Source organism: Octopus bimaculoides, chromosome 4 (assembly GCF_046866305.1).
Source record: "Octopus bimaculoides isolate indiv1 chromosome 4, ASM4686630v1, whole genome shotgun sequence".
Classification (NCBI taxonomy): domain Eukaryota; kingdom Metazoa; phylum Mollusca; class Cephalopoda; order Octopoda; family Octopodidae; genus Octopus; species Octopus bimaculoides.
The window spans coordinates 129550226-129563135 of NC_142931.1; the positions used below are offsets into that span (position 1 = coordinate 129550226).

Here is a 12910-nt window from a genome sequence, read left to right on the forward strand (position 1 = left end):
CAGGGGAAGTGGGTATATATAAATGTAGTAGTGGATAAACTGAGAGCAAATAGTAACAGAAGGTGAATTCTGAATATTAAAATAACAAAAGATTATAGCTAGATATGATGTAAAATTAATTAGGAATTAGTCATTAAATTCTTATTTATATACATTAGCCATTTGATTTTAAAAATCTCAAGTACAGAACATTGTATGAATATAAAACACTGAAAATATGTAGTTAGTTAAAATATTTACCGAAAGGAAATGGAAGACAAGAGTATATCATATGAAATTAATTACATTTGTTTGCAAATATAATATTAATTGAATAATACATAACTATAATCTACTAGTTTTACTATTTGATTTATTACAGAGGTAACAATTCAGCCACTTGGTTGTTTCTTACAGAGGTCGTAAAGAAAGTTTTACTAGCATAAAAGCAATGTCATTTATTTCCAATATCCTGTGAAAACACGTCTGGCCATGGGGAAACATTACATTACTTCAAAACAGGCAAAACTCAGTGACAGGAAGGGCGTTCAGCCACAGAAAGTCTGCCATAATAAACTCCATTCAATCCATGCAGGCATGGGATAGTGGACATTAAAATGATGATGATGATGATGATGATGATATACCTTTAGAACAGTCATCATTATTACAAAAATGAATGCTTTGTACCTTTATAAAATAGTGAAACAGTGCAGTTTCATTTTAATATCAAGGTACCTGCATGAATTAGTGGAGGCGCAATGGCCCAGTGGTTAGGGCAGCGGACTCGCGGTCATAGGATCGCGGTTTCGATTCCCAGACCGGGCGTTGTGAGTGTTTATTGAGCAAAAACACCTAAAGTTCCACGATGCTCCGGCAGGGGATGGTGGCGAACGCTGCTGTACTCTTTCACCACAACTTTCTCTCACTCTTACTTCCTGTTTCTGTTGTGCCTGTAATTCAAAGGGTCAGCCTTGTCGCACTGAGAACTACGTTAAGGGTACACATGTCTGTGGAGTACTCAGCCACTTGCATGTTAATTCCATGAGCAGGCTGTTCCATTGATCGGGTCAACTGGAACCCTCGACGTCGTAAGCGACGGAGTGCCAACACACACACACACAACACCTGCATGGATTAAATGTTTCATGGTATTTAATTTGTGTGGAGCCATATGGTTAAGTGATTAAGCTGTTGCATTCATGATTGTCAGATTGTGGTTTTGATTCCTGGACTAGACAATGCCTTGTGTTCTTGAGCAAAACACTTCATTTCATGTTGCTTTAGTGCACTCAGCTAACAAAACTTATTAATATGGTGAAGTCATGACAGGCTGGTAAGCTGGCGTTGGAAGGTGGACCTGCCTAAATGAACAAACAGAAGGGGATTGACAGGCCACAGGCTTATCTGGTGTCTAATGTTACCTTTTCTTTTTTAATCACATTTGTCTATGCTCTAAATTCAAATTCTACTAGTGTCACCTTTGTCTCCTATCTTTCCAAATTTAAAATAGTAACACTAATATACTGAAGCCATACCAACTAACTCTTTTGCTCCCACACAAAAATTACCTGGGAGGTTAATTGAAAGAAATCAATAATAAAGGAGTAAGATCCAGCAAGAAGAAACAACAAAAACTATTCAGTTGTGATTCCCAGTTGGCTGTTGTTTCACTTCATTTTCCCATCATAAACTTGAGATTGTGTATCTATGTAAGAACTCTATTAAAGTTCTGTTGTTTAAGCATAGGTCAGCTCTGATAAAAGGCATACAAGCCATGACTGTTCCATCTTTTTGTATATCAGGAACTTTATTGTATCTTTCCATTTTTTTAAAGAGAGTAAGGTGTGATTTAAGGGAATTTGGCTGCTATTTCTAACAGGTTGAGTAGTCACATAAAGCAGGGGTGGGAACCACTTTAGTACCAAGAGCTAATTGCAAGTACATAAGATCTGGGGGAAATACATTCATGCTGAGAAAAATAATGAAACTTTTAATTTTACAAATTCATAGGCATGCCATTTTTACTATTAACTTCCTATACAACACAGACAGTCCTGAAACACACATAGTATCATAAAATAATCAAACTAACCTTGTTTACATTCATTTTGAAGAAAATAAGAAACTCTCTAATATAAATAAGATAACTCAAAGCCCTTTTTATGTTATTCATTTCAGTTCTGTAACAAAATCATTACAGAACTGCACTACTGATATAAAACATTTTCAACAAGATGTTAAGAGTTAAATTACAATTTTGATCATAAAGCTTAAACTTTCTGTTCCAAATATGAAGTAGGTAAAATTTTGGGAAATGTTTTCACAATTGACATTGAGGCCCTTGTGAGCTTGTCATGAAATGTTTTCTATAACTGGTAAGTTAATATCACAATTTTTTTAATTTTAAATAAAACATCAAAAATATCATTGATATTTTTTTGTTTCTAGAATCATTTTACATGCTAGTATGAGTTGGACAGACCTGCCTTTCAGTTTAACATTTTCACATATAGCCAAATTCCCTCAAATCATAACTTGCTGTCTCAAAAAAAAAAGGATAAACACATCTAGTCATAAATATACAAAAGCAAACAGGTAGGTCATAGGTGGAATGTCATTGATTATAGGTCTGTAAAATCAGAACTGATCTGAGGAATAAGGAATATCACTGAGAGTTCTCTACATGTAATCACTCAAAATCACTCTCATTACATTTCTATACTAACATAGTTGTCACAATATTAACTTAAGTTATATTCACAGATAAACTATTTAAAATTTGAGAACATGAATCTAAGAGGCAGGATATCATCATCATCATCATTATCATCATTGTTTAACATCCGCTTTCCATGCTAGCATGGGTTGGACGATTTGACTGAGGACTGGCAAGCCAGATGGCTACACCAGGCTCCAATCTGATTTGGCAGAGTTTCTACAGCTGGATGCCCTTCCTAACGCCAATCACTCTGAGAGTGTAGTGGGTGCTTTTACGTGCCACCAGCACGAGGGCCAGTCACACGGTACTGGCAAGGGCCACGCTCAAAAAGGTATATATATATACACACACATACATACACATATCTTGTTGCTAGTTGTTTGTGTCCACGGCCAATATCCACTTAATGTTGCACAGTATTTTATTAAATTCTAGTGCTAAGTTCAATCCTTCCTATGATAAAATTTCTCCTCAGTTGTTCTGCTGCTGCTGTTTCATACAACAGGATGCCCTTTCCATTGCCAAACCTTTCAGGTGTCTCTTATGCATGCAGAGATGTGGTGTACCTTTTCTAAAACTATTCCATTCAGAGAACATTTCTCTTCCATTTACTAAAAGGCTGTAGAGAATGAAGTTGAGTGGTAGCTCTATAAGACCACAGGTGAGATTAGGTATCTTAAGCAACTATCTGGAAATTTTAAACACAAAACATAGCAATAACATTAACAAAATCAATATGTTCAGAAAAAATATTCTTACCTTTGATAATGATTTAAGGGCACGGACAGCATCTCGTCGATCTTCCAATAATGTCGAAGATTGAACTCTATCACAGAGTCTTTCAATCTGTCAAATATATTAGAGATGAATACCAGTAAATACTCCAGAAATTATACATGTGAACACTATAAAATACCAATGACTACACAGATCAATATTACAATATAGTAATAAATACACAGATCAACACTATGATAATACACTAATATGCACACATATAAACACTACAATATACCAATGAGTACCTAAATCAATGCTACACTATTCCAATGAGTATACAGTTTAACATCACAAAACACCAATGAGTACAAAAATCGACACTTAAATAAACCAGTAAGTACACAAATCAATGCTACAATACACCATTTTAGAAGTGAATTTACTCAATATGAAGGATAGGAGCAGGTAGGTACTCAGTGCTGTCTATATGGTATAAGGAACGATGTCATCAGATTTTTTAAGAACTGATAGAAAACTATTACTTCAAATGTACAGGGCCCTTGAAATAAAGCCTACAAATTGCTCAACTTGTACACGACTTGTAGATTATGCCTGTTATTTATAGGGCATAACTAGAATTAGAATTGAGACAAAAACCAGTGAACTATACAGTGTAAGAAAATCAGGGAGCTATTTTATGTCTATCATCAACAAGCAGATTTTTCAGACATACAATAGGCAGACAGTTTAATGTATATGTGAAAGGCTGACTTTACTACCATGCTACATACATGAAATGTATGGAGCAAGATCATATGAGGAACAAAATTATCAGCTTATTGAAAAGTTTCTTTGAAATTTCTTAAACGTATCTTCATCATCATTTAACATCTGTTCTCCATGCTGGCAAGCTGTGTCAAACTCTATTGCCTATTTTGAAACAGTTTCTATAGCTGGATGCCCTTCCTAATGTCAACCGCTTTACAGAATGTACTGGGTGCTTTTTCATGGCACATGCACCAGTGGAGTTACCAAGTAACTTGCAAGACAAAACTAAGTCCCCTCCATTGGGGGTGGGAGTAGTATTGAGGGAGGTGACTTTGTACAAGTTGATGATTAGTTAAAAGAATAATAGAGGGATAGAGACAAGTGTCTTGCTGTAGAATAATTACAAGGATATCCCAGCTGGAGAAGAAGAGCAAGAGAGAGACTTAGAGAAAAATACAGGATGTATCAGAACATACCCTCAAGGTACAGTGAGGGTAGGTAAATATAGGTGAAGTGATATAGAGGTATGAACGAGGTGAGTAAGCAGGATGACAGAGGGAAAACTTCATTAGAATGTGAGATGGTTAGATGGGAACACAGTAAGCAGTGTTACAATTATACAATTTAATCTCTAGATAAAAGTCATCTGTATTCTACAGTGTTGAGGAAACATCCAAGTGGTTACTAGAAATCAAAGCACAATCTATGTTCTTAAAAGAAAAAAAGGAAAATATAGTCCTAGATGTGCTATGCCTGGAAGAAAAGAAAAGACAATAATTACAGCTGAAACAACATTAATTATAGGCCTCCTCAAGCAGAGCTCATTTGAGTAGCAGCAACAACAACACTGAACAACTGATTAAACAGGTGGTGTTGTCTAAAACTACATACATTTCAAGTTCGCTAACCAATTGATCTGACATGTTCTGCTTGCTGAACATCAAAGAAGTCAATGAATGACAACTAGATACCAAATTGCTGACAACTAAACTCAGTCATGTTGATATCTGTTGCCTTCTAATTCAGAACTCTTGACATTGGCCCCCAACTAGTAGTTGAGGACACCCTTTATGGTACAGCTTTGTAATCAATAGCAGCCCTGTATTGCTTTTTCTCTGTATCCTTCCGACTCACACACAGGCACATATATACACAAATAATGTATGTTTGTATGTGTGTGCGTATAAATATATATATCCTCACCATCATTGTCATTTAACGCCCACTTTCCATGCTGACATGGGTTGGATGGTTTGAAAGAGCTGGGAGGCTGCACCAGGATCCAATCTGATTTGGCAAGATTCCTACAGTTGGATGTCCTTCCTAATGCCAACCACTCTGAGAGTGTGGTGGGTGCTTTTTATGTGCCAGTCAGGTGGCACTGGCATGGGCCACGCACAAATGGCGCTTTTTACATGCACCGGCATGGGTGCCAGTCAGGCGACACTGACATTAGCCAGACTCAAATGGTGCTTTTTACATGCCACCAGCACAGGTGCCAGTCAGGCGGCATCACTTATAAACTACAATATCTAAATAAATGATTGGTGTGTTAATAGTGTTTTGTCACAATTCCACATTGTACTTTGAGATTACTACATAGTCCTGTAATCAATCAAGGTTGATTACACACCTGCACATGTATGTGCAGACCTGAACAACATTTTTGGGTAGGGAGACTGGTAGTTACCTATGCATGTAAATTTCCCCTCTCCATGTTACCAATGTTTATCCAATACAATGGATACCATCTTGGGCTGTCAAAACACAAAGAGTTGGAACAGATGTCACAAAGTATTTCACAAATCCCTGTGGCAGTCCTGCTAATCCAATGACCTGGATTGATTCATTTTTTTTTTGATAAACCCAAAAGGATGAAAGGCAAAGGTGACCATGCCAGGATTTGAACTCAGAGTCAGAACAAATACTTCAAAGTATTCTATCCTATGCTCTAATGACTCTACCAATCAGCCATGACTATTCCATCTTTCTTAAGGTAGTGCATCTAGAATTGTATTATCCAATGCATCCTTCGTTTCTTTTAAGTTAATTTAAATGAGGTTTGGCTAATATATATATACATATATATTATATTGGCTACTATATATTGTAGATAAAGTACCATATATAGGTTCCCTTGTTTTGGTTCATCTTTAAAAAAAGATTTTTGTTTTTCTGGAAGCACATTTTTCTTTTGTTGAGCATAACAAAACACTGTATAAAGTTGTACTATATAGAACCAGAAAGGCGGCCTATTTTTTATGAGGTTTTAAGATTTCAACCAGGTTATTGAGCTTGTCAATTCCATTCTCTTTCAAGCTGATGTGCAATTTTGTTTTGTTACGATGTCTGTAAATTGTTTGTGTTTGATTTTAATATAATTTCTCTGAAACCAGATTAGCTCTGTCAGAGTAGTAATGTTTTCCACTCAACTAAAGTGACTGCTGTATTGTTTTTGTGAGACATTTTTGATTAATGCCAGAATACTTTGACTTTTTCTATTCGAAAGGGTTTTTTTAATCCATTATTTACATGCTATTATTTCTTTATAGCTTTATGTGTTTCAAGATCCATCGTTCTGAAAAAGAATTCACATCCTTTCAAAGGTTTATAAAATTCATACGATGTCAAAAATTTATACATTCGTATGCACACACATGCATGCACAGACAAACACATACACATATATATTGCATCCACTTTCCACACATGCATGGGCTGGTGGAGTTGTCATGGTCTGAATCAGTTTTTATTCAGAGTCATTGGACCATGTCTCTTTCATAGACTCCGTTTTCAATACGAGCTTTATTATTGGATGCCCTTCCTACCATCAACAATTTTACAGTGTACTAGATATATTGAAGAGAGGTTATGTTCTGACTCAGACAATAGCATGGCAAAGAGTAATAGAAGAGAGACAGTGATGACAACTGCATATTTTCTGGTGAGAGAGAGAGACCTAGTGATGGATAATAATAAAGATGTGTGATAAGAGAGAAGGTGATGGATGTTGAAAATAAGTGGTCTAGGGAAGGAGTGAAAGCAGGAGTAGTATAACCAGAATGGATATGAACAGATGTGAAATGAACCTTCATAGAGAAACATATGGATGAGAGAGAGAGAGAGAATTAAGAATGATGGTAGACATGAACTGAATATGGATATACATCTTTCCTCTTCTCAACAAACTTCCACACTAAATATTCCACTTAGTCCTTTGTAATCAAAGCCACAGATCTCAACTTGTTTTTACATATATCATTTAACAGCAGTTCCAGTGGAATATCAACTGCTTCAATCTCACCAGAATGGAATGACAAAGATTGTTAACATCACCCTCATTAGATTAAGGTAGGTTGAGTAAAACTGAGGAAATTTTCAATTTCTTTGCTAAAGAAAATTTCATTTCTTCAATAAACATAGGAACTCAGTACACAAACTTATATATCATTTCATAAATTTTGCATTCAAATCATTAAAATTGCTGTAATAAATTCTAATAAACTGTTCTAGGAAAATGATTATGTAGAATAAGAAAACTTATAAAACACAAAACAAATTCCTTTGAAATAAACTTCACAATATAGCTAAAGCTAATGTACAAAGAATTGATTAGATCAATGTTTTAAGTCATATACATACAAGCAAGCTATATAGAAAGGAGGTGGAGGTGCATTGGCTCAGTGGTTAGGGCAGTAGACTCATGGTTTTTTTCAATTCCTAGACTGGGCATTGTGAGTGTTTATTGAGCGAAAACACCAAAAGCTCCATGAGGTTCCGGCAGTGGGTGGTAGTGAACCTTGCTGTACTCTTTCACTACAACTTTCTCTCACTCTTACTTCCTGTTTCTGTTGTACCTGTATTTCAACAGGTCAGCCTTGTCACACACTGTGTCACGCTGAATCTCCCTGAGATCTACGTTAAGGGTACACGTGTGTCTGTGGAGTGCTCAGCCACTTGCACGTTAATTTCACGAGCAGGCTGTTCCATTGATCGTCGTAAGCGATGGAGTGCCATGATAGAAAGAAGAATCTTCAGGGAGGAGTAGGCGGTAAAAAGAAATCTCAGCACAAGGTAATTAGGTTATATGATAATTTAAACATTAATAGCTACAGTTATTCATTAGAATTCCACCTTAACACAGCAATTCTAAATTTTGTACAGTTCCTTTTCTCAGACATTTTTATTAATAAGCTGGTGTTGACATATTTAAAGCAGAGAATTTCAAAAAGCAAACAGGATTGTTCAATTAGTGCAGCTAAGTTTGGGCTTTTTTCTTTTTTTTTTACCTCGGTACATCATTTTTAAAGTTACTAGATTAAAATCAATCTAAAGCAAATCAAAGAGGGAAAAAAAAAACAGCTTCAGGCCAACCATAAGGTATATAGACATTCTAGCAAAACACGCACGCACACACATATTACTGAAACCTGGTCAGCTAATGTTACAAAATGGTATATAGCAGTATTCCACAGGAGTAACTGAAAACTAATTTTTCATACAGAATGTTTACTATTACCTATAACTGTTCTAAAAATGGAAGCAAAGAATTATCAGTTTGTAATATAATACCTTGCATATTTGTATCTCTCTGTATAAAACATCAGTTGAAAGATAATTTCATCAAAAATTTTCAAGAAAGAATGTTTTTTTAATCATATAAAATTAGATAATTCTGATATGAATAATAATGATAATAAAAACTGATCTAAAACAGACTAAACATTTCCAGTCAAGAGAAAAATAAATAAAAAATGTTTACAGCTCTACTAAAATGTATGACATAAATGTTAATGTATGTGTGTGTATATATATATATATATATGTGGCCGTTGCGAGTACCACCTGACTGGCCTTCGTGCCGGTGGCACGTAAAAGCACCCACTACACTCTCGGAGTGGTTGGCGTTAGGAATGGCATCCAGCTGTAGAAACTCTGCCAAATCAAATTGGAGGCTGGTGTAGCCATCTGGTTCACCAGTCCTCAGTCAAATCGTCCAACCCATGCTAGCATGGAAAGCGGATGATGATGATATATATATACATACACACATACATATGTGTGTGTAAACTCTGCATACACTCACTCTTGAGAAATGTTCCAATGTCATTATTTTAAATTGCTTAATCAGCAAATTATCTTCACAAGAAAACCATATCCTGTCAAAATGGTTCTATGATCTGGTATGTTGAAGAAGTCTAATAAGGCCAAACACGTCCAAAGTTGTCACTGTACTTACCAATGATCAAACTCACTCTCCACTGTACACCATTTAATCTTTAATCAATTAAAATTTCAGGGTTCTCTCCCTTGTTTTCCTTTCAACATTGTCATTAACGCTAGTCCCCCACACACACACACTTTTTATGTATCTACTTATTTTATATCATTGGTGAACAATAGTATCGTTAGTTATACGTTTTGAACAGATCAAAAGTAGCAAGATAGTATCTGACATCTCTCGCAAACTACCGTTATTATTATTATCATTTTTTTTATCTTTGTTTTTCTTGCCGCTGCTATCCTTCTCTAAAATACTTCAACGAAATATATATATATATATATATATATATATATATTTTTTTTTTTTTTTTTTATTATATGTATTTATTTTCTCCTAGTAATAAATAACTCGGATAAAATAAATTGGTTAATAGATACCAGGGTAGCAAAGATCACAAAATAACTGTGGTGTAACTCCTATTTATGAGGTAGAAACTCCTTGATATTTTGGGTATTTGAGTATATATAAATTTAAAGAATGGAGTAAACGCATATTAAAAGTATGCAGTTATAATATGTGTTTACTCCATTCTTTAAATTTATATATATATATATATATGTGTGTGTGTGTGTGTAAATAAAACATAAGTCGGGGTGCGTGGCGTTCAGTTATTCCATAAAGGAAAAATACATTAAATACTACAAAACGTACACGTAGGACAGACACCAGAACTCTAATACTTCATCAGATATCGACCGAAAAATACTAATACCTAGTTTCATGCCTATGTATGTATGTATGTGCGTGTGTATGTATGTATATGTATACGAGGAGTGTATGAAGCCTTGAGCCTCAAAAAAGCAAAACATGGTACAAAACTTCTGATGAAGGTACAAGACTTCAAGGCTCAAAACTTTTCATACACCTCTCGTGTGTATGTGTATATATTTATATATATATATATATATATATATATATATATATATATATATATAATACAAAATGGGACAAGAACGCAAAACATCCAGTTAGGTGAATCGTAAGTAAATCATAAACACGAAAGAGAAGCACACTCTAAGTTATAAGAGCAGTAGAGTAATAAGACAGTTATGGCTGGTATACTCTTTTTTAACTCCTTTACTTGTTTCAGTCATTTGACTGCGGCCATGCTAGAGCATCATACACACACATACATATCAGTGGCGTAAGGAGGTTGTTAAAAAATGTGTTACTCTGGCATAAATATAAACATACGAACTTTATGCTCTTTCTATACTAATACAACTTCAACATGATTTAATTTTTGGTTCAGCGGGGTGGGGTGGGTATCATTAGATTTGGAAACAAATAATATATGACCAAATAATATAAATTCGAGTCCAGAATATATGCCCCGGACACACACAAACACGGGGTTAATCAACTGATACTTATATATAAGCAGTTAAACGTTCGACCCGCGAGAAATAAGAATCAAATAGACCTCGAATCACACTAGGCATCTTAAGACACATTACATAGTGTATTCATTCCTACACAGGCGGAACGATCGCGGTTGGAATGCTTTAGATCGTAGATTTGTTCAATCAGGGCTATTCTGGAACTAAACAGCAACTGGCATTTATTTTATAGACCCGTAAAATCTGAAGGAAGTCGACACTAGTATGATTTGAATTCAAAACAATGAAGTACGGAAACATATCGTACACAATGATAGCTGCAAAGCATGGAAGGCACCAGGGATAGCTGAGACAGCCCAGAAAAGTGTGCAGCCCTTTTGTATATTGTAATATGTATATTAAAATATTACGATTATAAAAATACGAGACTCCACTCTCAGATGAATCAAGTCCCCACCAGGATCAATAAGACCGATTCTGTAGTTCGACTGAGTACAAAAGAGTCAACCCCCAACTGAATCTGACTTCGGTGTCATCAGCAGCATTAAACAAACAACAGCAGCAACGATGACAATGATTTTCTCACAGCTGTAGCAGCTGGACACACAAGGAGGCGGGTCGTGTTAACTCACACATCATCGGTAGTCACAACGATCTTATTGAATTGATAACAGTAGCCAGATTTAGGAGTAAATACACAACGCAGGTCTAAAGTAGGCTACCGAGCAACAGTTGTTGTTTATAGCCCCGGTTCGAGTTTGATCAAACAGAGATACGAATGATCAAAGACATTCCAGCCGTGACATTCATGCCTTTTCTGTTCTTATTACAGATATAGTGTATAAAGGACTGAATTATTCGATATGCCTTACTTTTTTTTTTTAAGATAGTAGGAGTGTAACATGAGGGGATTTGACTGCTATTTCAAGCAGATCGAGTAACAACATAGAGACATCATTGATTCACTTGGACAGTATTGAAAGAGAGAGAGGGGGAGAGAGAGAGGGAGAGAGAGAGGGAGAGAGATGTAGATGGGGTTGACATATAAGAAACATTGGGCGTGCGTTAAAACAAAACAGCTTAATTTTGTAGAAAGAGGGTAATGGAGCGGAATTAACAGAATCGACACAAATATGTTACTGGTATTTATTTTATTGCTTGTGGCTGGATGTGAATTGAAAACAGCGATATGGATACAATAAGGTATTCAATTCAATATCGTACAGATACAGCCGTCTCCGGGAGTCTGTCTGTGCGTCGTGGAGTTGTAGGGAGAGAAAATCTCAGTTAAGTCTGTGTGAGTTTGATGATTAATGGCAGTAGAGAGAGAAGGAGGAGACAATTTACTGGGTTTATAGTAAAGTATATAACATAGTATAGAACAGAATGAGTGGCGTAGTTCAGTTGTGATAACAAGTCATGATAGTATTCATGCTAACGGGAAATGGGAAGTTGTTGAGATGAAGAGACAGATATATATATATATATATATATATATATATATATATATATATATATAACTCTTCGAAACGCCTGTGTCAGAATGGGGGCAGCTGATGAAGGAAAATGTTCTCTATGTGGCCTGTGTGTTTTCTGTACTCTGGTTATTATTATTTTTTTTGTCTACGTTTTGTTTGCAATGTCCTGTACCCAGATATGCACCTATATATACAGGTAGATGTAGGTATGCATATACTCATTTATTATTTGTTATATATATATATATATATATATATAACGATGAATGTTGTCTGTTTTTACTGTCTGCTATGAATTAATCTGACCCTGAATAGATACAATATTCCATATTTTATAATATGCATGAGTTGATCTGGATATTGCATCGAAATGATCATAGGTCATAATAAAGTTTTTACAATGGATCATCTTTTAGCTCTTATTTAAATTGATATACATACAAAAACTCACATGTGAGAATTTTGCTACGTTGATAACAGATACAATATTTTTACCAAATTTTGGTATAGATCTATAAATACATATATATATACACTATGTAAGTACATTTCATATATATATATACACTATGTATGTACATTTCATATATATATATACACTATGTATGTACATTTCATA

The 12910-nt window shown here is 35.2% G+C and overlaps 1 protein-coding gene across 6 annotated transcripts in view; it reads right to left on the reverse strand.

The window, feature by feature from the left end:
- LOC106878597 (general vesicular transport factor p115) overlaps positions 1 to 12910 on the reverse strand; it is a 60940-nt gene that overhangs the window by 47201 nt on the left and 829 nt on the right. For all 6 annotated transcript variants that reach the window (XM_089351447.1, XM_014927854.3, XM_089351446.1 and 3 more), the window contains exon 2: positions 3461 to 3547. In XM_089351447.1, the coding sequence (XP_089207573.1) occupies positions 3461 to 3547 (87 nt within the window). The remainder of the gene's footprint in view (positions 1 to 3460; positions 3548 to 12910) is intronic.